Raw genomic sequence first — 27,649 nt, forward strand, 5'->3', positions numbered from 1 at the left:
GGCTCGACGCAGCATGGCGCACTCCTCGACCTCGGCTCCACTCTACATCTTCGGGAACTACGTCGAAGCTCCTGGGCAGCAGCACACCGAACAGGAAGACTACCTCGTCAGTGCTTCCGAAGCAGACTACTCCGATGTGGGGGGGACATCACACCGGCGAAGAGGGTCGTGAGTACTCTACCCCCTCCCACACCGCACCCACACCTAAAAAGGCTTCGGTCATGCCTTCGCCTCTGAGCCTAGGCAAGACCAAACAACCTGCTTCTATCACCCTACCTTCGGGCCCGGTGAAGATGCCTCAAGTCTTCCGGCGGCTCGGGCTCGCGCAGCCTACTAGCGGTGCTGAAAAACACCCTTCGGCACCGAAGAAGACTTCGACCCCCACACCAAGCTCTGTTCCAAAGCCATCTGTATCGAAACCTGGCCTCTCGGTGCCGACCAAACACCATAAAGCCCTCGGCGCCGACATTTCCGTGCCGAAGCCTATCTCGGCACGAGCAAAAAATCGGAGGTCCCAAAAAAGCACGGCACAGGTAAACCGAAAAAGCCGTCGACCCCCGTAAACGTCGGCGCCGACCGATCAATCGGTGCCGGAGGAACTATTCACGCCGGATCCTTTGCAAAAGACCCTAACAAAGGATCCAAAGACTGGACACTTGGCACTGTCTTCAAAGAAAAGACATTTGGACAAACCAGCTCCACCGCCAAAGAGGAAGGACTGTGCTACCTCCCCTTTCAGAGTGCCTTCCCCACCACCTCCACCCTCTCCATCCCCTCCACCTTCTCCACCCTTGCCTCATCGCTCTCCAGACCATGACCAAGGGGACCCATACTACTATCCAACAGATGTCCCACAAGACCCCACCCCGCCTGGATCCCCAGACCCATGGGATGATTATCATAATCCAGATGTCCCTCAGTATGACCTTTATCCATCTAGGCCATCCCCACCAGAGGACTCCTTAGGGTTTCGACACCTGCTCCAAAGGGCGGCACACTATCATGGGGTGGAGTTACATACTGATCCAGTTGCGGAAGACTTCCTACTTGACACCTTTGACATCGCAGATTAATCTACTGCTATACTACCCATGCTTAAAGGGGTAATTAAACATGCGACCGAGGTTTTTAAAGACCCAGTCAGGGCTAGGGTCCTAAACCTCCGAATAGAAAAAAAATATAAGGCCGCACCCACAGATCCTGCCTATATTAAAGGACCTGCACCTTTGGATTCCCTCGTGGTATCCACAGCTAGGAAGTGGTCCAATTCTCAGTCCTCAGGGAAAGCTCGACCACCTGACAAGGAGTCCAAGCTCCTAGACACGTCAGGGAAACGCACTGCCTCACAAGCTGCCAATATATGGCGTATAGCCAACACACAAGCGCTGTTTGCAAGGTACGACAGAGCGTACTATGATGAGCTGGAGACTTATCATGCACCATCTCCCAGAAAAATATAAGAATAGGGCTAATTCAAGAAGGGAAAACCATCACCTCTATACGATGCGCACTGGACGCAGCAGACACAGCCTCCAGGGCCATAAACACTAGTGTACTACTTCGCCCTCACGCCTGACTCAGAGTTTCAGGTTTTAAGCCAGAGGTCCAAGCCTCTATATTAAACCACCCTTTCGACCAGCAACACTTATTTGGCCCAAAAGTAGACGAAGCCCTCAAAGATTAAAAAAAGATACAGATACGGCGAAATCTATGGGAGCCCTACAGTCCCACCCTCCTAGGCGCTCCTTGCGCCGCTCGTCATTTCGAGGCACTGGCAGAGGCCACTCGGATAGCGCCTCCACATCCTACAAATCCCCTCCTCAGTCTACCTTCACAAGAGGTTATCAAAGAGGCGGTTATAGAGGAAATAATAATAAGGGCAGAGGCAAAACTAACACCGCCCGCTCTGCCACACCGCCTACCCAATGACTTCCCCCAGACCATTCCACTCCGGTCGGGGGCAGAATACAAAATGTTCGAGGCATATGAGCTGCAGATCACACACTGAGGATAAGATCGCCATCTGGTGTTGGGCTCGGATGATTGCAGGTTGTTGTTGTCTTCGGAAGAAGCCTTTGGTCACGAGGTTGGTGACTCCTCCCCTGGACAACAGTGCGCATGGGCATCCACTCCATCGTCAGATTGTTTTTTTCCGCCATTGGGTTCGGATGAACTTTTTCCGCTCCAGCAGAAAACTTCTAGCAATCATTTTAAATACTTAATCTTCATTCCATCGACGTCGAACTCAACTCGGACCGGTTCCGCAAGCGGCTGATGGACAGGACACCCTTCAAAAAATGCCCCCAGTGTGGAGCGAAGTTCCCCCACAGTGACCACCACGAGGTTTGTAACCTCTGCCTGTCGCCGGAACACAACGAGTCCACCTGTCCAGCTTGTTCCGCTTTCCGTTCGAAGAAGACCCTCCGGGACCGAAGAGCTCGACGCCATATTATGGCTAAACCAGCACCAGAACCGGAGGACATCTTTGCTCAAGATGTTCCCGAAGACGACACCGAAGATCTCGAGATCGTGTCCGAGGCCGACGATTCAGATGACCTCATCACTCCAGGGCAGCGTGTGAGTACCACCCCCCCCTACCCCTGCCCCATCCAAGAAAGCATTGGTCAAGACTCCGCCAGCTGGGCTCAGTCGCGACCGGAAATCCTCTTCAGAAGCCCCGCCCTCGGGCCCGGCTCCGAAGACATCTAAGCCTGTGGGTGGCTCGGGCTCGAGCAAACCTCACCTGATTGTGCCTTTAACACCCTCGGCACCCAAACACCCACTGTCGGCACCGAAACAGGCTCCAAGACCGAAATCTCCTTCGGCACAGAAACGTTCCTCGGCACCGAAGTCTCCACCGGCACCGAAACGTTCTTCAACATCGATGCCTGAAAGTCCATCGGCACCGAAAACTCAATCGGCACCGAAAACTCAATCGGCACCGAAAACTCAATCGGCTCCGAAAAATCCATCGGACCCGAAAAAATCATCGACGCCGAAAACTGCGTCCCCGCCGAAAAAAGCTCATAAAGACCCGAAGCGGACACCACAGCCATCACCTTCGGAGCCAGATGAACTTTTTCAACCAGATCCTACTCAAAAGCGGATCTACATCAATCCTAACACGGGACATGTGACTGCCATCCCATATAAAAAGCGGAAGCTGGACACTACACCTCCCCCAGCTCCCATACGGAAAAAGGACTGTGCTACTTCACCACTTCGTCCTTCCTCTCCTGCTTTACCTCCTAACCCGTCCCCCCCCTCCTCCTCCTGATTCTCCTTTACCTTTACCATCTCCCTATCATTCACCTCCTCCACAGGATGATAATGATGACTTAGGGGGAGGGGCGGACCCTGATTTATTTAATGATCCTGTTGATCCAAACGACCCTTTTACGTTCCCAGACCCAGCACCCATGGATGACTGGTCTTATCCTATACCTGACATGCCTGACCCCACTACCTACCCCTCCAAGCCCTCCCCTCCTGATGACCACCTAGGGTTCGGCCAACTTATAAATAGGGCAGCAACATTCCACGGCGTCACAATGCACACAGACGCCCTTGAAGAGGACTTTCTCCTTGATACCTTTGAGCAGTCACAAAAGACTGTTCACATACTGCCCATGATCAAAGGGGTTATAAAGCATGCTACTGAAGTCTTTAAGGACCCTGTTCGAGCTAGGGTTCTCAACCCACGCATCGAAAAAAAGTACCGACCAGCCCCGCAAGACCCTGCATACATTAAGGCCCAGCTCCCTTTAGACTCCTTAGTCGTATCAAATGCCAGGAAGCGCGCTAACTCACAGACAACTGGAGAAACGCCTCCCCCAGACAAAGAGTCTAAGCTTTTAGAAGCCTCAGGCAAACGGGTCGCCGCGCAGGCGGCTAACCATTGGCGTATTGCGAATACCCAGGCCCTGTTAGCCAGGTATGATAGAGCGCATTATGACCAACTCGAGGACCTTATGCAACATCTGCCTGAACCCTTTAAGTCCCAGGCCTCTGACCTCATCCAAGAAGGCAAATTAATATCTAACGCCTCCATTAAATGCGCCTTAGATGCAGCAGACACTGCTTCTAGAGCGGTCAATACTAGCGTCTTACTCAGACGACATGCCTGGCTCCGTATTTCCGGTTTTAAACTGGAGGTTCAAACCGCAATTCTAGCTCAACTTTTCAACCAAGAGCAGCTATTTGGCCCTGCAGTGGATACTGCATTAGAAAAAATGAAAAAGGATAATGAAACTGCCAAGTCTATGGGAGCACTGCAGTCTCCTCAAAACCGGGGTTCCTTTCGTCGCTCCTTTTATAGAGGAGGCTCCAAAAACACATCAACTGAGACCACGTCCACCTTTAAAAATTCTGGACAAACATCCCCTAACAGAGGTTATTTCCGGGGAGGTTATAGGGGAAACAATAACAAAGGTCGAGGGCGGGGCAACAACAACAACACCCGCACCTCACCAGCCACCAAACAGTGACTTGCCACCACTCCCCCCAGACCATTCCACTCCGGTCGGGGGGCGACTCCAACAATTCCTACCTGTCTGGACTTCCATCACCACAGACAGGTGGGTAAGACAAATTATCCAGTCTGGCTACTGCCTCGAACTCGTACAATCCCCCCCCAAACATACCGCCCAAACAACGTCCAATGTCCTCGCATCATCTCTCTCTCTCCTCAAACAAGAGGTTCAATCCCTGTTACAAAAACATGCGATAGAACCAGTCCCCCTTCAACATCAGGGAAAAGGGGTATATTCTCTATACTTCCTCATTCCCAAAAAGGACAAAACACTAAGGCCCATTCTGGATCTCAGACTACTAAACCAGTATATACATTCGGATCATTTTCATATGACCACTCTCCAACAAGTCCTCCCACTTTTACAACAGGGAGACTTCCTCGCCACATTGGACCTCAAGGACGCATACTTTCACATCCCTATGCATCCCGCTCACAGAAAATATCTACGATTTGTGGTAGATGGGCAACACTATCAATTTACAGTTCTCCCATTCGGAGTAACAACGGCACCCAGAGTGTTCACCAAGTGCCTAGCAGTCGTGGCAGCGCATCTCAGAAGACAACAGATCCATGTCTTCCCCTATCTGGACGATTGGCTCATAAAAGCCAATACATACCAAAAATGCGTTCTCCACACATCGCACGATTCAAACTCTCCACGATTTGGGATTCACTATCAACTACCCCAAATCCCACCTACAACCTTCCCACTTACATCAGTATCTAGGAGCAACCATAGATACATCCAAAGCCATTGCCTATCCCAGCACTGCCAGGATAGCCAGTATACAAAATCTCATCTCTCAATTTCAAACTCATCCATCTCTTCCAGCAAGAGTGTTCATGCAGCTCCTAGGCATGATGGCGTCATGCATCTCCATAGTCCCACACGCACGACTTCAAATGCGTCCCTTACAGGAAGGCTTAGCACAACAGTGGAACCAAGCTCACGGACAACTTACCGATCTGGTGTTGGTGGACAGTCGCTCACTTCGCTCACTGAAATGGTGGAACACCATCAACCTGTCCAAAGGGAGACCGTTCTTAGAGCCTCTTCCACAAGTTGTGCTAACTACCGACGCATCTCTCACGGGGTGGGGAGCCCACCTCCTTCACCATACCACTCAGGGCAGATGGACCAGTCAACAAAAACTGCTCCACATCAACCACCTGGAACTCTTAGCAGTGTTCCTTGCACTAAAATCCTTTCAAATTCACCTAAAGAACAAAACTGTCCTCATACGCACAGACAACATGACGACAATGTATTATATACAGAAACAGGGAGGGACACACTCTCTCCAACTGTCCCAACTGGCACAGCAAATCTGGAGATGGGCAATTCCCCAAAACATCTACCTGTTAGCAGAACATCTCCCAGGGATCCACAATCAAGTGGCCGACCTCCTAAGTCGCCACACACAACAGATCCACGAATGGGAACTACACCCCAAGGTTCTACTCCCCTTCTTCCAAAAGTGGGGACAACCAGACATAGACCTGTTCGCCACTCCCGAAAACACAAAATGCCCAACCTTCGCCGCCAGGTTTCCACACCCACAGTCGAAGGGCAATGCCCTATGGATGAACTGGTCAGGCAGATTTGCGTACGCCTTTCCGCCTCTCCCACTAGTTCCATTTGTGGTTCGCAAACTGAAACAACAGTCACTAACACTAATACTAGTGGCTCCCACTTGGGCACGTCAACCGTGGTTCACCACACTTCTGGAACTATCTTTAGTTCCACATCAAAAGCTACGCCTCTCCCCAGATCTGTTAACCCAGAACCATGGAGAAATCAGACACCCAGATCCTCAAACACTGAACCTAGCGATCTGGCTCCTGAGGTCCTAGAGTTCGGTTACCTCAATCTCCCTCCAGACTGTATGAATATCATAAAAGAAGCCAGACGCCCTACTACTAGAGCGTGTTATGCCGCTAAATGGAAACGATTTGCCATCTACTGCGCTAATAATGACATACATCCATTGGATGCTTCCATCCAAAACATCATTTGCTATCTACTACACTTGCAAAGATGCAATCTAGCGTATTCCTCTATACGTTTACACCTAGCAGCCTTGGCAGCCTACTTGCAAAATAGGCAACACCTGTCCCTTTTTAAGGTACCAGCCATCAAAGCGTTTATGGAAGGTCTCAAAAGAATTCTTCCCCCAAGATTGCCACCTGCACCAGTGTGGAATCTCAATGTGGTTCTAACAAGACTCATGGGTCCCCCATTTGAACCTATGCACAAATGTGAATTGCAATTCCTAACATGGAAGGTAGCTTTCCTTATCGCAATCACTTCCCTGCGCAGAGTAAGTGAAATACAAGCCCTTACACTTGAGGAACCTTTCTTACAACTACACCGTAACAAAGTGGTTCTTAGGACAAACCCTAAATTTCTTCCAAAAGTGATTTCCCCTTTCCACCTTAACCAATCAGTAGAACTACCGGTCTTTTTCCCAAATCCAGACTCGGTAGCTGAAAGGGCCCTACATACCTTAGATGTCAAAAGAGCCTTGCTTTATTACATCGACAGGACAAAACCTTTTCGAAAGACAAAACAACTTTGTTGCTTTCGCGCCACCACACAAAGGCAACCCGATCTCCAAATCAGGAATAGCCCGGTGGATAGTTAAATGCATCCAAATATGCTACCTCAAGGCTAAACGTACACTTACAGTTCCCCCTAAGGCGCACTCCACGCGTAAAATAGGGGCTTCTATGGCCTTCTTAGGCAATATTCCCTTAGAAGACATTTGCAAGGCAGCCACGTGGTCTACCACGCATACCTTCACTAAACACTATTGTGTTGACGTGCAGGCCAAACAACAGGCCTCCGTGGGCCAGGCTGTCCTAAAAACTTTATTTCAAGCTGCTGCAACGGATACAGGCGACCACCGCTAAGGGGAGCACTGCTGTATAATCTATCCTCAGTGTGTGATCTGCAGCTCATATGCCTCGAACGGAATATGCTACTTACCAGTATGCATCTGTTCTTGGCATGTAGAGCTGCAGAGTCACACACGCCCGCCCGCCTCCCCGGGACCTGTATCTGTTCCAGCATCCGTCTTACTTAGACATTACACATGGACATCCATTCTTTCTTTTCTATATACTCCATCTTTTCCCATCATGGCGAAAAACAATCTGACGATGGAGTGGATGCCCATGCGCACTGTTGTCCAGGGGAGGAGTCACCAACCTCGTGACCAAAGGCTTCTTCCGAAGACAACAACAACCTGCAATCATCCGAGCCCAACACCAGATGGCGATCTTATCCTCAGTGTGTGACTCTGCAGCTCTACATGCCAAGAACAGATGCATACTGGTAAGTAGCATATTCCTTCCTCAACGTCTGGGAGACCATCACCTCAGACAAATGGGCGACCCAAATTAATCATTCTGGGTACTGTCTCGAATTAACATCCACCCCCCCCAAATATTCCACCCAGGCACCGCCCAATGTCGCAAGATCATGCCACATTGCTAAAACAGGAGGTAATCTCCCTCCTGCAAAAGCAGGCCATAGAGCAAGTCCCCATCAATCAACAAAATTTAGGGGTCTACTCCCTGTCTCTTTTTCATACCAAAAAGAGACGTGACTCTACAACCCATTCTAGATCTTCGGCCTCTAAATACCTACCTACATACATTCAGACCATTTTCACATGGTAACCCTCCAAGTTCTTCCACTCCTCTGCCAGAACGATCTTCTCACCACACTGGACTTGAAAGACGCATACTTTCATATTCCAATACACCCTGCTCACAAAAAGTACCTCAGATTTGTAGTGGACGGCCAACATTATCAGTTCAAGGTTCTCCCCTTCGGGGTCACAACAGCGCCAAGGGTATTCACCAAGTGCCTAGCAGTAGTGGCGGCACACCTCAGAAGACAACACATTCACGTCTTCCCTTATTTGGACGACTGGCTAATAAAAGCCACGTCCTACAACCAATGTGTACAACACACGCCACTACAATCCAACTACTTCACCAGCTAGGTTTCACGGTGAACCACCAAAAGTCCCAGCTGATACCGTCTCACACAAAGCAATACCTCGGTGCCACTATAGACACCTCAAAAGCTATAGCCTACCCCAATCCAGCCAGGATCGCAAGCATCCAAGCTTTACGTCAAAGGTTCATTCTTCAACACTCTCTCCCAGCCAGAGTGTTTATGCAACTCATTAGGATGATGGCCTCTTGCATTTTCATAGTGCCTCACGCAAGACTCAAGATGCGTCCACTCCAGGAGTGCTTAGCACGCCAGTGGAACCAGGCCCAGGGGCAACTGACAGATCTGGTGTTAGTAGACGGTCGCACCCATCGCTCTCTGCATTGGTGGAACACCACGAACCTTTCCAAAGGTCGACCGTTCCTGGACCCGGTTCCACAGATAATCCTAACAACGGACACATCGCTCTCCGGCTGGGGAGCTCATCTGCTACACCTCACAGTGCAAGGCATATGGACGCCACAACAAAAATTACTCCACATAAACCATCTGGAGTTATTGGCAATCTTTCTATCCCTAAAATCCTTTCAAAGGCAGATTTCAGCCAAAGCAGTCCTCATTCGCACAGACAATGACTGCTATGTACTACATTCAAAAACAAGGGGGGACACTCTCCACAGCTCTCTCGACTAGCACAGAGCATATGGAGAAGGGCAATTCCGCAAAAAGTCTTTCTCCTGGCCCAACATGTCCCAGGAATGCAAAACACCATATCAGATCTGCTCAGCAGACAAGCGCAACAAATGCACGAATGGGAACTTCACCCACAAGTTCTTCACCCATTCTTTCAAAAGTGGTGACATCCTCAGATAGATATCTTCGCCACCCACGAAAACAAAAAATGCCCAAGCTTCGCCGCCAGATACCCACACCCATTGGCCAAAGGCAATGCAATATGGATGAACTCGTCAGGCAAATTTGCATACGCCTTTCTGCCTCTCCCGCTAATTCCATTAGTGGTAAGGAAGCTACAACAGCACTCCCTCACGCTCATTCTGGTAGCTCCAACATGGGCCAGACAACCCTGGCACACCACACTGCTAGAACTCTCGGTAGTACCACACCAAAAGTTACGCCTCTCACCATGCCTCCTAACCCAGAACCATGGAGAGATCAGGCACCCGGACCCAGCTCAGCTCAACCTTGCGATCTGGCTCCTGAAATCTTAGAATTCGGATACCTCAACCTTCCTCCTGATTGCATGAACATTATCAGGGAGGCTAGACACCCTACTACTAGGGCATGCTATGCCGCAAAGTGGAAAAAATGTGTTATTTACTGCTGTAACACAATCAACCCTTTAGATGTATCCATACAGCACATCATGTTTCCTGCTCCATCTACAAAGGTGTAACCTAGCATACACATCCATCCGGTTACACCTTGCAGCAATTGCTGCTTACCTGCAAAACAGGCAGAATTTATCACTTTTCAGGGTACCTGCCATTAAAGCTTTCATGGAAGGCCTCAAGAGTAATTCCACTCAGAGTACCACCCTCACCTGTGTGGAATCTAAACCTAGTTCTTACAAGGCTAATGGGACCGCCTTTTGAACCACTGCATAAATGTGAGCTACAATTCCTTACATGGAAAACAGCTTTTTTAGTAGCTATCACTTCTCTTAGAAGGGTTAGTGAAATACAAGCGTTCACTATACAAGAACCCTTTCTACAGATGCATCAGAACAAGGTTGTAGTTCGCACAAACCCTAAATTCCTACCCTAAGTAATTTCCCCCTTCCTTTTGAATCAATCGGTAGAACTACCGTTTTTTTCTCGCAATCTGTTGCAGAAAGAGCTCTACATAAACTTGATGTTAAAAGGGCCTTGCTTTACTATATACAAAACGCAATCTTTCAGAAAGACCAAACAGCTGTTTGTCTCGTACTCTCCACCACATAAAGGCAACCCCATCTCCAAATCAGGGATAGCTAAGTGGATTGTAAAATGCATACAGATTTGCTACCACAAAGCAAAATGAACGCTATCTGTTCCACCTAGAGCCCACTCTACAAGAAAGATAGGGGCTTCTATGGCTTTCCTAGGGAATATACCCTTAGATGACATCTGCAAAGCAGCCACATGGTCAACACCGCACACTTTCACAAAACATTACTGTGTAGATGTGCAAACCAAGCAACAAGCTAGTGTGGGCCAGGCTGTACTAAAAACACTGTTTCAAACCACTGCAACGGATACCGGTGGTCGCTGCTAGGGTTGGGTACTGCTATATAGTCAATGCACAGTGTATAATCTGCCGCTCATATGCCTCGAACGGAATATGCTACTTACCGGTATGCATCTGTTCTTGGCATGTAGAGCTGCAGATCTATACACGCCCACCCGGCTACCTGTATCCGTTCCAGTCTATCTTATTTAGATACAACACACATGGGTTTCTTTACTGTTATCACTACGCTCCATCTTTCCCTGCTGGCGAAAAACAATCTGAGGATGGAGCCGAAGCCCATGCGCAGTACGAACCGAAGGAGGAGTCACCGAACTCGTGACTTCCAAAGACTTTCCAAGAAGAAAAACAAACTGCAAACATCCGGGCCCAACACCAGATGGCGATATATGCACAGTGTATAGATCTGCAGCTCTACATGCCAAGAACAGATGCATACTGGTAAGTAGCATATTCCTTCAACGGTGAGACGCTGTTCGGTGCTCCGTTGGACGAAAAGCTCACCCAACTGAAGAAAGAAAATGAGACGGCCAGGTCCATGGGGGCCCTGCAGTTCAGAGGGATATGAAGAGGCACCCCAGCTCGGAGACCCTACGGAAGGGGAGGAAACCAGCAGGGAGCGTCACACCAGACATTCCAGCAAGGACAGCGGGGTGAGTCACGGACAGCAGAAGCAAAACTGGCAGTACCAGCCTCTGTGCCAGTCCTTTCGCGGGAGGGGAAACTGACGTGGTCAAAGGAGAGGGGGAGATCAACCCTCAACTAAGTGACTTCGCACGGAACAGAATGCTCACCCTCAGTATACCCCGAGGGGTTAAGCACAAAGTAAGCACAGTAAGGGGGGGTACACAAACCAAACGTCTACGAACATGCAACAACGGTAGGCGGAAGACTGGGTCTTTACCTTCAACAATGGCAAGAAATAACATCAGACAAATGGATACTCAACGTCATTCAGCACGGATACTGCATAGAGTTGGAAAAAAGACCCCCAAACAAGAAACCAAAGAGAAGACAATGCTCTGGTCAAGAGCTTGCTCAACTCAGAGAAGAGACGCTACAACTACTCCAAAAGGAGGCCATAGAACCAGTGCCATAAAGAGAAAGGAACAAGGGAGTGTACTCAAACTCCTTCCTGTTCCTAAAGGCGGACGAAACACTAAGACCCATCCTGGATCTACGATTCCTAAACGCATTCATAAAGACGCAAAAATTCAAAATGACATCGCTACAAGAAGTGCTACCTCAAATATAAGGCGGAGACTTCATGTCCACCGTGGATCTCAAAGATGCCTACCTGCACATCCCGATGAACAGGCGCCACAAAACATGTTACGGTTCAACATCAACCAGGATCATTACCAATTCACAACCCTGGCATTCGGTCTAAAGTCCGCCCCAAGGGTTTTCACAAAATGCCTAGCAGCAGTAGCAGCGTACCTACGAAGGGAAGGGATTAATGTGTATCCTTACCTAGACGACTGGCTAATCAAAGCAAGTACTCGCGACAAGTGCGAGGAACACGCAGAGCGGGGTCACAAGAACATTAACAAACCTGGGGTTTTGCAGCGTGAATCTTTCTGGATTCACTATGCTGTGCATTATTCCGCGATCTTGTGGTTGGGTCCGGATTCGTAGTCTTTTCTTTGTTTTTTTTTTTTTTGTTTTGTTTTTTTTCGTAGCCCAGGTGGGCGTCGACGTACACCATTTGGTGCACCTCCCGTGACGTCGTCGTGCTTCCTGCGGAAGTCCCACCTTTGGGGCGCCATCTTCAGATTCTTTTTTCCGCCGTTGGGTCTGGATCGTCATCGGGAAGCTCCAGAATTACACTCGAAGGAAGAAGGAAGAAAAGCGAGTTTCGTCGATAGAAACACTAGAAGATATCAGGAAAGGAAAAGATTTCATCAGGAGCGCGAAGAAAGGAGGACCAGCGCCCTTTTTCTTCGACGGCCTTGGAGAATGCACGCTCAGAGACCCTGAGCGCAATGGACAAGACGCCATTCAAGTTCTGCCCAAACTGCCACCACAAGTTCGCGCAGAGAGACCAGCATCCGGTCTGCAACCTCTGCCTACCGGTCGATCACCAGAGTATCGACTGCAACGCCTGCTCAGCCTTCGCGCCGAAGACACTCAGGGTGAGAGAGCGGCAGAGAAGGGCCAACGCCAGCATGGACGGCAAGGGGAAGCCCCCGACGCTCTACGCTCTGGGCCTCTCCTCAGACGACGAGGACAACGTCGCCGAGACAGCCGAAAACTTCACGGTCGTAGAGACCGACAAGAAAAAAAGACTAGGTAAGAGAATCGTCGAGCGCAAAACAAAAAGTACCTCGACAACACGAGGGTGACTCGAGAAAATCTGAGTCAAAGTCCACGAAGGGAGCCCCGGCGCCGAAAACTTCGACGTCCAAAGGGGGAACCACGGACAAGAGGCCGAGCGGATCCTTAGATAAGGACTCCCCGGTGCCGAAAGACGCCGAAAGGCAAGGGTCGTCGAAAGCATCCCATGAAACGGGCCGATCGACGCAGAAAGAACGTTCGACGTCGACGCAAGGTTCATCGAAAAGACCCGCGGTCGACGCCGAAAGCATCTCCGAGATGGAGAAGAAGAAGAGGCGGCTCGAGGCCGAAATGGAGAACATCCTTCAAAGAAAGAAGGAGTTCGACGCCAGAATGAAGGAATTCAAGATTCCAACGGTTCCATCAGCGGGCGTCGAGGAGGTCGAAGACGAGTTCGACACCGAAGGGCTGACAAGGGAACTCGAAGAGGAAGAAGAGCCCTATTATGAGGGAGAAGCCGAGGAAGAAGACCAACGGTCGTTCTACGAATCGGCGGCATCCACCAGCAACGACGTCGAATGGCACGATCTCGACACCGAAAACCCGGAGGAGCCCGTGGACACGTACCCTTCGAGGCCTTCGCCACCCGACGACATCGGGGTCTACAATATGGTGGTCAGGAGCGCAGCAATGGCCTTCGGCGTCAAACTCGACGAGGAGAAACCGAAAGCCGATTTTCTCGTCGAGACACTGCTCCCCATCCAGACAAGGAGCCAGTTCCTCCCCATGCTACAAAGCGTGATGAATCAGGGGAGAGAAGCCTTCAAGGAACCTGCAACCTGCCGGTCGATCACGCCCAGGGCAGAGAAGAAATATAAGCACTCCTCCCTGGACCCCCCTTACATCAAGGGAAGCGTGACCGCGGACTCCATCATAGCCTCCACGGCCAGGAGAAGGGCCAACGTACCAGCAACTTCGGGCCCACCCCCGGATAAGGAGAGCAGGAGGATTGACCTCACAGGAAGAAAGGTCGAGAGGAACGCCGCAATGCACTGGCGCATGGCGAATTCAAATGCACTCCTCAATAGACACCAGTACCAGCACTGGGATGAGATGGGGGAGTTAGTAAAGCACCTCCCCGAAGAATTCCGGCAGAGAGCCTCTCACCTGATAGATGAAGGCAAAAACATCGCCAACTCCTGTATAAAGACGGCGTTGGATGGGGCAGAGACTTCAGCAAGACTCATGGCCATAGGGGTCACAGAGAGGAGGCATGCATGGCTAAGAATCTCTGGATTCAAACCGGAAGTGCAGAACAACATCCTTGGCACCCCCTTCAATGGAGAGACAGTTCGGAGCAACAGTGGACGACAAGCTCACCCAGCTGAAAAAAGAAAACGAGACGGCGAGGTCCATGGGGGCCCTACAGCTAAGGGGAATGAGGCGAGGAAATCCCTCGAGGACCCTACGGTAGGGGAGGAAGCCAGCAGGGGACGTCGCACCAGGCGTTCCAACAAAGTCAGCAGGGTGAAGGTCACGGACAAGGTCAACAGAAGCAAAACTGGCAATATCAACCTCGGGGCCAGTCCTTTCGCGGGAGAGGGAACGGACGTGGCCAAAGGAGGAGAGGGGGTGAACAGCCCTCGACAAAGTGACTCAGCACGCAAGAGGACGCCTACCCTAGTCAGGACCCCAAGGGTGAGGCGCAAAAAAGTGTCATCAGGGGGAAGAGAAAATTCAAGAGCATACGACACCAGTAGGCGGAAGACTGAGGTTCTACCTTCAGGAGTGGCGGCGTATAACCACAGACAAGTTGATACGGAACGTTGTGCAGTACGGGTACTGCGTAGATTTGGAGAAAAGACCTCCAAACAGGAAACCAAGGGGAAGACTGAGATCGGCCCAAGAACTGGCAATACTCAGAAGAAACGCGGAAACTCCTGCAAAAGGGAGCCATAGAGACAGTGCCGTTCAGAGAACGCAACAAAGGGGTCTACTCAAACTACTTCGTGGTTCCGAAGGTAGACGGAGACCTCAGACCCATACTAGACCTCCGTTACCTAAACAAGTTCATCAGAACGCAAAGGTTCAAAATGACTTCACTGCAGGAGGTTCTGCCACAGATAAGAGAAGGGGACTTCATGGTCACCGTGGACCTCAAGGATGCCTATCTTCACATCCCAATAAACAGAAGGCACAAGGGCCTTCTAAGATTCAACATCGAACAAGAACACTACCAGTTCACGACCCTGGCCTTCGGATTAAAATCAGCACCAAGGGTCTTTACAAAATGCCTGTCGGCGGTAGCGGCGCACCTACGAAGGCAGGGAATACATGTCTACCCCTACTTGGACGACTGGCTGGTCAAGGCAAACTCACGCGGAAAGTGCGAGAGGCACGCAAAACGCGTAACAGACACCCTCACAAAACTGGGATTCTCGATCCACTGGGGAAAATCATCGATGGAACCAGAGCAGGTGAAGATTTTCCTGGGGGCAAAGATCAACTCCCGCAACAGTACAGTTGTGCCCAGCGAGAGGAGGACAGAGGCTCTACTGAAGGAGGCAAAGCTCTACCAGAAGGGGCGAGCTCTGACAGTGAGGGCTGTGAGCAAGATGATGGGGATGATGGCGTCCTGTATCCAGCTGGTGCCGAATGTACGCCTGCACATGAGACCATTCCAGGAATGGCTACAACAACAATGGTCACAAGCAAACGGAAGCTGGGAGGATCTAGTGGTTGTTACGCACGCAGTGCAGGAGGAGATAACTTGGTGGAACAGAGGCAACATAACAGCAGGGAGAAGCCTGACACCACCAATCCCAACAGTGACCATTACCACGGACGCATCGCAGAAGGGATGGGGAGCGCACATGGACAACCTCAGAGTGAGGGGTCTATGGGCACCAGCAGATGCGGTCCGCCATATCAACTACCTCGAGTTGAAAACAATCCTGCTAGCCCTGAAGACATTCCAGAGGCACCTGTTCAACAAGAGGGTGTTGGTCCAAACAGACAACACCACGGCGATGTTCTACATCAACAAACAAGGGGGGACACAGTCGTTCCCGCTCTCATCCCTAGCTCAGGAGATTTGGAGATGGGCCATACCTCTCAGGATAGATCTACTGGCAATTCACCTACCGGGGAAGGACAATGTGGAGGCAGACTGGCTAAGCAGGCAGACCTCAGCATCACACGAGTGGGAGCTCAATGGCCAGGAAACGGAGAAAATCTTCCGGAGATGGGGGACTCCCACAATAGACCTTTTTGCAACACGCCACAATGCAAAATGCCAAAGCTTCGCGTCCAGGCAACCAGATCAGCAATCCAAGGGAAATGCCCTATGGATAAGCTGGTCGAGGACATTTGCCTACGCCTTTCCACCGATACCCCTGTTGCACAGAGTGCTCGACAAGTGCAGAACCAGCAACATGACCCTGTTCCTGGTGGCTCCGCAGTGGGCGAGGCAGACATGGTTCTCACAAATTCAAGAAATGGCACAAGGCGACCCATACAGGTTCGAGAGGAGGAAGGACCTGCTCTCAATGCAAAACGGAGAGGTCCTGCACCCAGAGCCAGAGACCCTCAACCTGGGGGCATGGCTCCTGAAGACATAGAGTTCGCGCACCTAAAATTGCCGCCGAGCACGATGCGAGTGCTACGGGAGGCGAGGAAACCAACTACACGAAAATGCTACAGCGCAAAATGGAAGAGGTTCACTGTGTGGTGCCGGAAAAAGGGCCTGCAAAACAGAATGACAAGAGACTCAACAGTACTGAGGTACCTCACACACCTTCTAAAGAGTAACCTCTGCTCGAGCTCACTAAGGGTACACCTAGCGGCCATCGTGGCCTACACCAGAGGTGAAAAAGGTGGAAGTTTCTTCAGCTCGCAGGTGGTGAGGAGATTCATGGAAGGAGCCAAAAGGATGGCCCCCCCGAAAAGGTTGCCGCCGCCGGCATGGAATCTGAATGTGGTCCTGACGGAGCTCATGAAGGCACCGTTTGAACCCATGCACAAGGCCACACTGCAGATGTTGACTATGAAAACAGCCTTTCTGGTGGCCATAACCTCACTACGCAGGGTGAGCGAGCTTCAAGCACTAACGCTGCAGGAACCCTACATTCAGATTCACAAAGATAGAATAGTCCTGAGGACGGACCCACACTTCATGCCCAAGGTAGTGTCGGCGTTCCACATAAATCAGGCTATCCAGATACCAAGTTTCTTCCAAAACCCGACTACAAACGCAGAAAAGGCACTGCACACCCTCGATGCCAGAAGAGCGGTGATGCACTACATTGAGAGAACCAAGGAACTCAGGAAGTCGAAGCAGCTGTTTGTGTCCTTTGCTACTAGCTTCATGGGTAGACCAGTGACTAAGGGCACCATCGCAAGGTGGATTGCCCTCACTATTCAATTCTGCCACAAACAGGCTGGACAGGAGCTAGCGGAGGGGCCGCAGGCTCACTCCACAAGGAAGAAAGGGGCCACCGTGGCCTTCCTGGCGAACACGCCCATCCAGGACATATGCCTCGCGGCAACTTGCGCATCTGTGCACACGTTCACGAAACACTACTGCGTGGACATTCAGATGAACAAGGAAGCACAGGTTGGACAGAAGGTGCTTCAGCACATTTTCAACGACCAACGCTCATCTACCACCCAGCCGCCACAGAACTAGGAAAACCGCTACAAAATCGATGCACAGCATAGTGAATCCAGAAAGATTCATGCTGCAAAACGAATAGTTTCTTACCTGTCGGTGTAGTTTTGCAGCTTGAAGATCTTTCTGGATTCACTAGCGAACCCACCCACCTCCGCCAGGAAGATGAGGCTGGAGGAAGAGGGGGTAAAATGGAAAAGATCAAAGAAATACAAACATACAGATAAAGGAACAAGAAGGATTAATCAATCGCCTAGGGTTAAAAAAAAAAAAAAAAAAAAAGAAGCAAGGAAAGGAAAAAAGAACCCGAAGATGGCGCCCCAAAGGTGGGACTTCCGCAGGAAGCACGACGACGTCACGGGAGGTGCACCAAATGGTGTACGTCGACGCCCACCTGGGCTACGAAAAAAAAAAAAAAAAAACCCAAAGAAAAGACTACGAATCCGGACCCAACCACAAGATCGCGGAATAATGCACAGCATAGTGAATCCAGAAAGATCTTCAAGCTGCAAAACTACACCGACAGGTAAGAAACTATTCGTTCTCCATACACTAGGATTAGTCATCAATGGAACCAGAACAGGTGAAGATCTTCCTGGGGGGCGCAGATCAACACCATAGACAAAACGGTCATGCCCAGCAACAAAAGAACAATAGCCCTGCTGAAGGAGACACGTCTCTACCAGAAGGGGCGAGCTCTGACAGTGAGAGCAGCGAGCAAGATCATGGGGATGATGGCGTCATGCATTCACCTAGTCCCCAATGTACGCCTTCACATGAGACCACTCCAGGAATGACTGCAACAGCAATGGTCACAAGCAAACGGAAGTTGGGAAGATCTAGTGGTTGTTACGCACGCAGTGCAGGAGGAAATAGCATGATGGAACAGGGAGAACATAACTATAGGAAAGCCCTTGATACCACCAAACCCAACTGTGACCATCACCACAGACGCATCACAGATAGGATGGGGAGCACACATGAGCAAGCTCAGAGGGGTCTGTGGACTCCAGCAGATGCGGTCAGACACCAATTACCTTGAATTGAAGACTGTCCTGCTAGCCCTGAAGGCCTTCCAAAGACAGCTATTCAGAGTGTTAATACAGACTGACAATACTACAACCATGTTCTACATCAACAAGCAGGGAGGGACACAATCGTTCCCCCTGTCCACTCTGGCACAGGAGATTTGGAGATGGGCCATCCCACTCAAGATAGACCTGCTGGCCATACACCTACCAGGGAAGGACAATGTGGAAGCAGACTGGCTCAGCAGGCAAACCTCGGCATCCCACGAGTGGGAGCTCAATGGACAGGAAACGCAGAGGCTATTCAAAAAGTGGGGTACACCGACAATAGACCTATTTGCAACACACCAGAATGCAAAATGCCGAGACTTCGCATCCAGACAACCAGAAAAACAATCCCAGGGGAATGCCCTATGGATAAGCTGGTCAAGGACATTTGCCTACGCTTTTCCGCCAATACCACTGTTACACTGGGTACTCAACAAGTGCAGGACCAGCAACATGACACTGATCCTAGTGGCACCGCAGTGGGCAAGACAGACATGGTACTCGCAAATAGTGGAAATGGCACAGGGCCCTCCTCACAAATTCGCAAAAAGAAAGGACCTGCTCTCCATGCCGAACGGAGAGGTTCTACACCCAGAGAACCTCAACCTGGCGGCATGGCTCCTGAAGACAGTTTGCACACCTTAAGCTACCTCCAAGCACTATGCGAGTGCTGCGGGAGGCAAGAAGGCCAACAACACGGAAATGCAATGGGGAGAAATGGAAAAGGTTTACAATGTGGTGCAGCAAAAATAAGCTACAGAATAAATTGACAAGAGTCAACGGTGCTTAGATACCTCACACACCTACTGAAAAGTAATCTATGCTCTTCCTCGCTAAGGGTACACCTAGTGGCGATCGTAGCTTACACACGAGGTGAGACAGGAGGAAGATTCTTTACGTCCCAAGTAGTAAAGAGATTCCTGGAAGGGGCAAAAAGAATAGCGCCACCAAAGAGGATGCCGCCGCCGGCATGGAACCTCAACGTAGTCCTGACGGAACTTATGAAGGCGCCGTTTGAGCCCATCCACAAGGCCTCACTGCAAATGCTGACAATGAAAACAGCCTTCCTGGTAGCGATAACCTCGCTGCGCAGGGTGAGCGAGCTGCAAGCACTGACGCTGCAAGAGCACTACATCCAGATACACAGACAGGGTTGTATTGAGAATGGACCCGCATTTAATGCTAAGGTGGTGTCGGCATTCCATATGAACCAGGCAATTCAAATACCGAGTTTCTTTCAGAACCCAACAACAAGCGCAGAAAGGGCACTGCACACTCTAGACGCTAGAAGGGCGGTGTTGCACTACATCGAGAGGACCAAGGAGCACAGGAAAACCAAGCAGCTGTTTGTGTCCTTCGCAACATGTTTCCTGGGTAGACCAGTGACAAAAGGCACCTTCGCACGATGGATCGCACTAACAATACAATTCTGCCACAAACAGGCAGGGCTGGAGCTGTCGGAGGGGCCAGGGGTCCACTCCACAAGGAAGAAGGGAGCAACTATTGCCTTTCTGGCAAATACGCCCATTCAAGACATACGCCGGGCGGCAACATGGGCTTCAGTGCACACGTTCACTAAGCACTACTGCGTGGATATACAGATGAACAAGGAAGCACGAGTAGGACAGAAGGTGCTTCAACACATATTCAACGACCAACGCTCATCTACCACCCAGCCGCTACGAAGTCTATGCACAGCATAGTGAATCCAGAAAGATTCACGCTGCAAAACGAATAGTTTCTTACCTGTCGGTGTAGTTTTGCAGCTTGAAGATCTTTCTGGATTCACTAGCGAACCCACCCACCTCCGCCAGGAAGATGAACAAGGTGGAGGGACAAGGAATAACAGAACAAGATACTGAAAGGATATATAAAAGGGAATTAATAGAACGCCTAGGGTTAAAAAAAAAAGAGGAAAAAGGGAAAAAAGAATCCGAAGATGGCGCCCCAAAGGTGGGACTTCCGCAGGAAGCACGCCGACGTCACGCGGTGCACCAAATGGTGGGACGTAGACGCCCACCTGGGCTAAAAAAAACAACAAGACTACGAATCCGGACCCAACCACCAGATCGCGGAATAATGCACAGCATAGTGAATCCAGAAAGATCTTCAAGCTGCAAAAGTACACCGACAGGTAAACTCTTCGTTCCCTTTATTCAAGCTTGATTGTGCTAGGTGTGGCGTAAGAAGAGCTGGGGGATGAGAACATTTGTTTGTTGGTAAGGCGGTTCTGTGACTATCTGCTTGGCTGGACCCCAGTCCCCCTGGATTTCTGCAGTAGCTTTCCTGATATTTGCCAATTTACAATTTAGAAAAGGCTGTTTATGCGATGAGGGGGTTACAAGCTCGAATAAAAGGTTTAAAAAATATGGGTGCCACTGACAGAATGGGTAGAGAAAAATCTGTAAGGATAAATCTTGGATGTTGACGCTATGGCACATTGCACTTCATTGGTTTAGAAGTGAAGAAATTTATATGAAGTATGATTTATATAAACACTGGTGCTTTCTGGTTCCTTTAAGATTGCTATATTTGCACTGGGAATGATTAGCTTAGAAAGTTTATACAACTGTTTAGAATGTAAAGTATTTATAGTCCGAGGCTCTCACCAGCCCCTGGAAGATAGGTGTGCGGAAAATGAAAAATGCACGTTGTCTTGATGATGATTTCCATTATGTATATATTTGTAGTACTGGGCAATAAAAAATTAAAAAATACAGCTCTAAATTAAAAAATACAGCTCTACATGCCAAGAACAGATGCTTACTGGGCAAGTAACATACGTTCGAGGTATGTGTGCTGTAGATACATTCTTTGCATAGACTAAAGCAGTATACTCCCAAAGCAGTGGCTAAAGTGTAGTTAGTTGTAGGAAATTCTTCTAGGTACTGCTTGGCCTACATTAGCTTGAGTAACCTTATCCATATAGCATGGGCGTAGCACTGCAGTGCTCATAAATGCAAGTTAGATTCCGGCAGAGACTAGTAGTAATGCTAGTAAACTATAACATTGAAGTGATACTTTTAATGCATTGCCATAGAGAAGCACCTTTCATAGTTTCATAGTTCAACGTTTTAATTTGATTAAATTGAGTAACTGCGTTGCTGAACAGAATTTAAATCACTTTTGACTTTGCTTCAACTGATACTTTTTTGCAGATTGGATGATCGCCCAAGAGGTAGTGATGGTTTTGGTGACCGAGGTGGCTTTGGTCGTAATGACAGAGGGAACAGTCGTTGGTCCGATGATAGAAATGATGACGATGATTGGTCCAAACCAACAGCAGCTAGTGAACGACTTGAGCAGTAAGTCTGAAATTACTGTTTTTTTTTTTTTTAAAGATTCTATTGCAAGCCTGTGTATTTACTTCTGCCTTTTACTTTTCTAGAGAATTATTCGCTGGCGGAAACACTGGCATTAATTTTGATAATTATGACGACATTCCTGTTGAAGCTACTGGTAACAACTGTCCACCACACATTGAAAGTGTAAGTTTTCCCCCCAAATAATTGTTCTGTAATTGCACATGCTGTGTAAACTATCCCATTAATTTTTTGCTGTATCAGAAGGCAACAAGAGCAAACATTCTTAATTCCCTAACCCCCTGGTACCATTCCACAATCACTTATCACTCTTACCGTCATAACCTGGGGAACCTTAGCAAGAGGGAAGAACAGTCAATCTCTAGGAGTATTTAAACAAACACTGCTGTACTGTGCTTTCAGATGGTGAGTTTGCAGGTGGTGCGTGGGGTTCTTGTACCAGGAAGTCCTTCACAATGCCTAGCTGACTGTGAAGGTCATTTTCTAAATGTCTTAATTCCTTGGTGGTGATGAGGAGCCAAAAATCTCGGTACAGCTTGCAGATGAAAAGATGGGCACATTGTCTTCCAGGGGATTCTCCTCCATAGTCCTAACCACTGAATATTCCCGCCCATGCGTGGGGACCTCGGAACTAATAAAAGTATGAAAATATGTCATTTTTTCACATATCCATGCAGCCCCTATAAAAAGGGCTATCAATGTAACAATATCTGCTCTTTCAATCCCATACTTTAGAACATGGACCACAGGAGGCCAGGCATTACTTGAACTCTTTTTAATGAGGAGACTCAAAACTCACCTGTAAAAGAGATAGCATTGTTAGCCTATAGGCTGCAAAACCAATAGCCTAGAAAAGGAAAGCAATTAAACATAAACTGGCACGGTGCCTTTTAAGGCAGCCATGACCCCCAGCTTCCCATTATCCCTCAGGGGTGACAGTTAAGTCTGTTCTTTCTGGCTCCTTCAGTCAGAACCCTGGATTTAACAACTTTGACTTTATTGATAAATATTGCTTCATTTTATTCTGGTTTTCTACCTTTCACTCAATGTCTTTTTGGTCTTAGAAAACAAAACACTGTCAAAAAAATGGTCTCACTCTGTTACTATGCTATCTTTTTTACCCTTGCCCTCCTGTGGCAAGAAGGCCAGATCTAACAAATTCTGTGTGCACTCCTCGGAGACCTGCCAGCAGTGCAAAAAGCTTTCCAGAAGAACTCTCAAGGAGAAAGAAAAACTATGTCTTTATGGAATTTGAGAGAAAGTTCTCCAGTGAGACAGAAGAAAATGAGGTCCAGATTGACTAAGTAAAATCTCACTTTGTTCCCCATCTGTGTCTTAATTAACAGCAACAAAGAAACTGATGTAGTCATCGAGACCTTCACAGTCAACGGTGCACCAATCGACGCCAAGACCGAAGACTAACGTTTTGACGTAGTCAACAGGTATCGAACCCTCCGTTGGCATCAACCAGGCTACACTCCATGCCGAGGATCCGGTCAGTTTTGGCCCAACGTTTGACGTCGAGGCATATGACTGTCTGTATCCTCTCTTGGGCGTTGGACATCGAGGCTGACCTCTGTGTCGGAGGCTGACCTCTGTGTCGGAGGCTGACCTCTGTGTCGGAGGCTGACCTCTGTGTCGGAGGCTGACCTCTGTGTCGGAGGCTGACCTCTGTGTCGGAGGCTGACCTCTGTGTCGGAGGCTGACCTCTGTGTCGGAGGCTGACCTCTGTGTCGGAGGCTGACCTCTGTGTCGGAGGCTGACCTCTGTGTCGGAGGCTGACCTCTGTGTCGGAGGCTGACCTCTGTGTCGGAGGCTGACCTCTGTGTCGGAGGCTGACCTCTGTGTCGGAGGCTGACCTCTGTGTCGGAGGCTGACCTCTGTGTCGGAGGCTGACCTCTGTGTCGGAGGCTGACCTCTGTGTCGGAGGCTGACCTCTGTGTCGGAGGCTGACCTCTGTTCACCAAGTCCAGTGAGCATTTCTCCGTCTCCTTCGCCGGCGTAGAGTGCTGAATCGCCTGTGGTGGTTTAGGACATAGTAACGCCATGTTCAACGTCTAGACACTCATCGGTCAGCTTAGACCCATCACACAAGTTCCAGACTCATATCTTCAACCTCCAGGTCACCGGAGGTAATTTAGATATCGAGCAATCTGGTGTCTTCTCCTGTACGCCCTGCTCATGCACTGTGCCTCCTGCACAAGAGGCAGAAAACAATCTGTACACCTCTCCTAGGTGGATGTTACCCCTGCATCACTGGCAGTAGGCGGGAACAACACAGGCACGAATTCCTCAGGACTATTCAAGTCCTCTACACATGTCTCCACTGGCCCGGCTGGTACAAGCAGTGGATCTCGCCTACCACTCAGAGGGGTCATGGTCGGACACGTACGCCGGCGGCCTCTCCAAGAAGATCTACAGCTCTGGGTCATCGGAGAAGGCGCAGGTCATTGACTCATTCTCCCTCTTCTACCCAATCTTCGAGGATCTCTCCCCAGTGGATGACACCAGTACTTTTCAGGATGTCCTTGCCAGAGGGGAAGCTAAGTTGATCATCATTGTGCCTAAATGCTCGGAGTTAATCTTCAGTGATTTTTGAGAGTTCATCAAAGATCAGCAGCCAGACCATAGCTACCCTTGGAACCGGGTGTCTTCCAAAATCTTACACCAGCAATGCTCAAGAGCGTGCCAGCGAATCTTTAAGTACAGGCCTCCAGAAGAGGATCCATTATTTCTAAGATCCGACCCACCTCCTGATTCTGTAATGTGGCTGCGAAAAAAGGCACACTCAGTAGCATCCTCATCAACGGTTCCTCCCCATAAGGTAAGCAAAGTGCAGCACTCGTGGGGGAGGAAAGTCTGTGGCACGTCTACCTCTGTTGGTCTCCAGCGACACTCGACGTTATTAGGGCAGTATGATCGGTCCTTGTGGGACTCTTCTAAGGATCGCAGAAAAACTGCCCAAAGAAGACAGCAGGGAGTTTGAGGGGCTATTGCAGGAAGGCAGCTTGGTGGAAAATGAAGTTATCGGCTCCTTTGCGTACAGAATCTGTGCCAGACTATCATCTTGGCTCCGACTAACTGTGCTAAAACCTGAAGCTGTCATGGATTCGAAACCTCGCTCTCTCGATCTTCCTTGTTTGTCACTCACCCAGATGTCGAATGATGACCGAACTAGATACCCTAAGTGCACTAGGGCTTAAAAGAAAGGAGTTTAGACCCTTCCATCAGTTTTCAAACCCCTCAGTGGTAGAGGCACCAGCATCAGTCAATCCAAGTCCCACTATCAGGTACATCGTTTTCCAGAGGAACTCCTTGTCAATCTGCTGCCGCAGCAAAAACTCCTTTGAAGCAATGAATACTCGCTTCCCTCATCGCTGTTTTCCACCCCAGCCAAACCATCTGGAAGAGTGGCAAGATATCACAAGAGACCAATGGGTTTAGAGTAGGCTGTATAATGGGTACTCTGTTTCCGACATCGGACTCCTTCAATCCTCCAGTAAAAACTACGTGTCGCCAGATGCAGATACTGCAGCAGGAAGTATCCACCCTTCTGCGAAAATCAGTCATCGAGGAAGTTCTTATTCCGCAGCGAGGTCGAGAGGTATAGTCAAGGTACTTCCTAGTGACGAGGAAGGGTTGGAAATCCGAATACAGACCTAGCCTGGATCTTCTTGCCCTCAAGAAATCCATCAGGAAAGAGGCTTTTGCATGTTGACTCCATCAAATATATCTCCATCTCCAACAAGGCGATTGGATGTGTTAGCTGGATCTGCAGGATGCGTACATTCATGTCTGTCAATCCACATCAAAAAGTTCCTGAATTTTCTGGTGGGAACGACCCATTATCAGTTCAAAGTACTGCCCTTCGGATTGAAGTCAGCTCCTCGTGTTTAGAAAGTGCATGGCAGTAGTAGCAGCTGCCCTACGGCGCAAAGGTATCTTTGTGTTCGAGGCATATGAGCTGCAGATTACACACTTGTGCATAGATCGCCATCTGGTGTTGGGCCTGGATGTTTGCAGTGTGTATTTCCTCTTGGAAAGTCTTTGGAAGTCACGAGTTCGGTGACTCCTCCTTTGGATCGTATTGCGCATGGGCTTCGGCTCCATCCTCAGATTGATTATTTTCCGCCATCGGGCTCGAATGTAATCTTCGCGCTCCAGTTCCGAACAGCTTCCAGTTCGATCGACGCGCAATCCTCACCCCAATTCGCAGTATTGTTTTCGATCGTGATCTCCCCACTCGATGCGCCTGTCGACGGCGGCCTTCGGGCCTACCCAAGCTCCGGACCTGGCTAATGGAAAGGACTCAATTTAAAAAGTGTCCTCTGTGGGTCAAAATTCCCCCACACCGATCTCCACGAGGTGTGCAACCTCTGCCTCTCCCCTGAACACGAGGCTCGAGACTGTCCGGCGTGTAAATCCTTCCGGTCCAAGAAAACTATTCGGGATTGTAGAGCCAGAAGAACCATGGCACACTTCGGCGATCCCGGATGACATCTTCGGGGAAGGCGTCGACGCTCCAGAAGAACACCACACCGACGGACTCGTCAGTGCCTCCGAAGCCGACAATTCAGATGTGGAGGACATCACTCCAGCACAGAGGGTCGTGAGTACTACTCCCCTCCCCCCCCCCCCCCCCCCCCCCCTCCTCGCCGGCACCGATGAAGGCTTCGGTCACGCCTTCGGGCCTAAGCAAGACCAAAGACACTGCTTCCCACACCGCTTCTTCGGGCCGGTTTAGAAGCCAATTAAGCCTTTAGGCGGCTCGGGCTCGAGCCAGCCCACCGTCGGAGCCGATAAGCATCCTTCGGCACCGAAAAAGAAACCGGCCTCCATCTCGACACCGAGCCCCACACCGAAACACTCTGTATCGAGACCCAGCTCCTCGGCACCGACCCCCATCCTCCATGCCGACAAAAGCCCACAAGACCACTGGCACCGACATTTCGTAACCGAAATGCATCTCTGTGCCTACTAAACAACCGGAGCTTCCCAAGCATGGTTTCAAACAACGAACCAGCACCGACAAGCCTAAAAAATCAACGGCCCAGAAGCCTTCGGCACCGACCAACCAACCTCTCCAGAACTATTTACACCAGATCCCTTACAAAAAACCATTACCTAAGGATCCTAAAACTGGACATTTAATGCTCTCTATCAAAAAGACAGACCAACCTGCTCCGCCTCCCCCTCCAAAAAGGAAGTACTATGCTACCTCCCCCTTTCAGACTATCTTCCCCACCTCCTCCACCTTCCCCTGCTCCACCCCACCTCATCATTCCCCCACTCCATTCCCGGATGATGAAGGGGATCCATACGACATAAAGGGATGTACCCCAAGATATACCTTCAGGGGACCCCACTCCCACAGGATCCCCAGACCCATGGGACGATTGTAATATCCCTGATGTCCCTAACGTCCCAAAAGACTACCTTTACCCTTTCAGGCCTTCTCCACCAGAAGACTCCTTGGAGTTCAATGATTTATTGCAAAGGGCGGCACACTACCACGGGGTAGATTTACATACCGACCCAGTGGAGGAGGATTTCTTC

The 27,649-nt window shown here is 49.7% G+C and overlaps 1 protein-coding gene across 1 annotated transcript in view; it reads left to right on the forward strand.

Moving 5' to 3' along the window:
- Positions 1-27,649, forward strand: part of DDX3X (DEAD-box helicase 3 X-linked) — a 545,023-nt gene that overhangs the window by 234,648 nt on the left and 282,726 nt on the right. Inside the window, exons 6-7 of the mRNA XM_085622939.1 lie at positions 21,929-22,075; positions 22,159-22,258. Coding sequence (XP_085479065.1) covers positions 21,929-22,075; positions 22,159-22,258 — 247 coding nt within the window. The remainder of the gene's footprint in view (positions 1-21,928; positions 22,076-22,158; positions 22,259-27,649) is intronic.

The sequence above is a fragment of the Triturus cristatus genome, chromosome 8 (genome assembly GCF_964204655.1).
Source record: "Triturus cristatus chromosome 8, aTriCri1.1, whole genome shotgun sequence".
Classification (NCBI taxonomy): domain Eukaryota; kingdom Metazoa; phylum Chordata; class Amphibia; order Caudata; family Salamandridae; genus Triturus; species Triturus cristatus.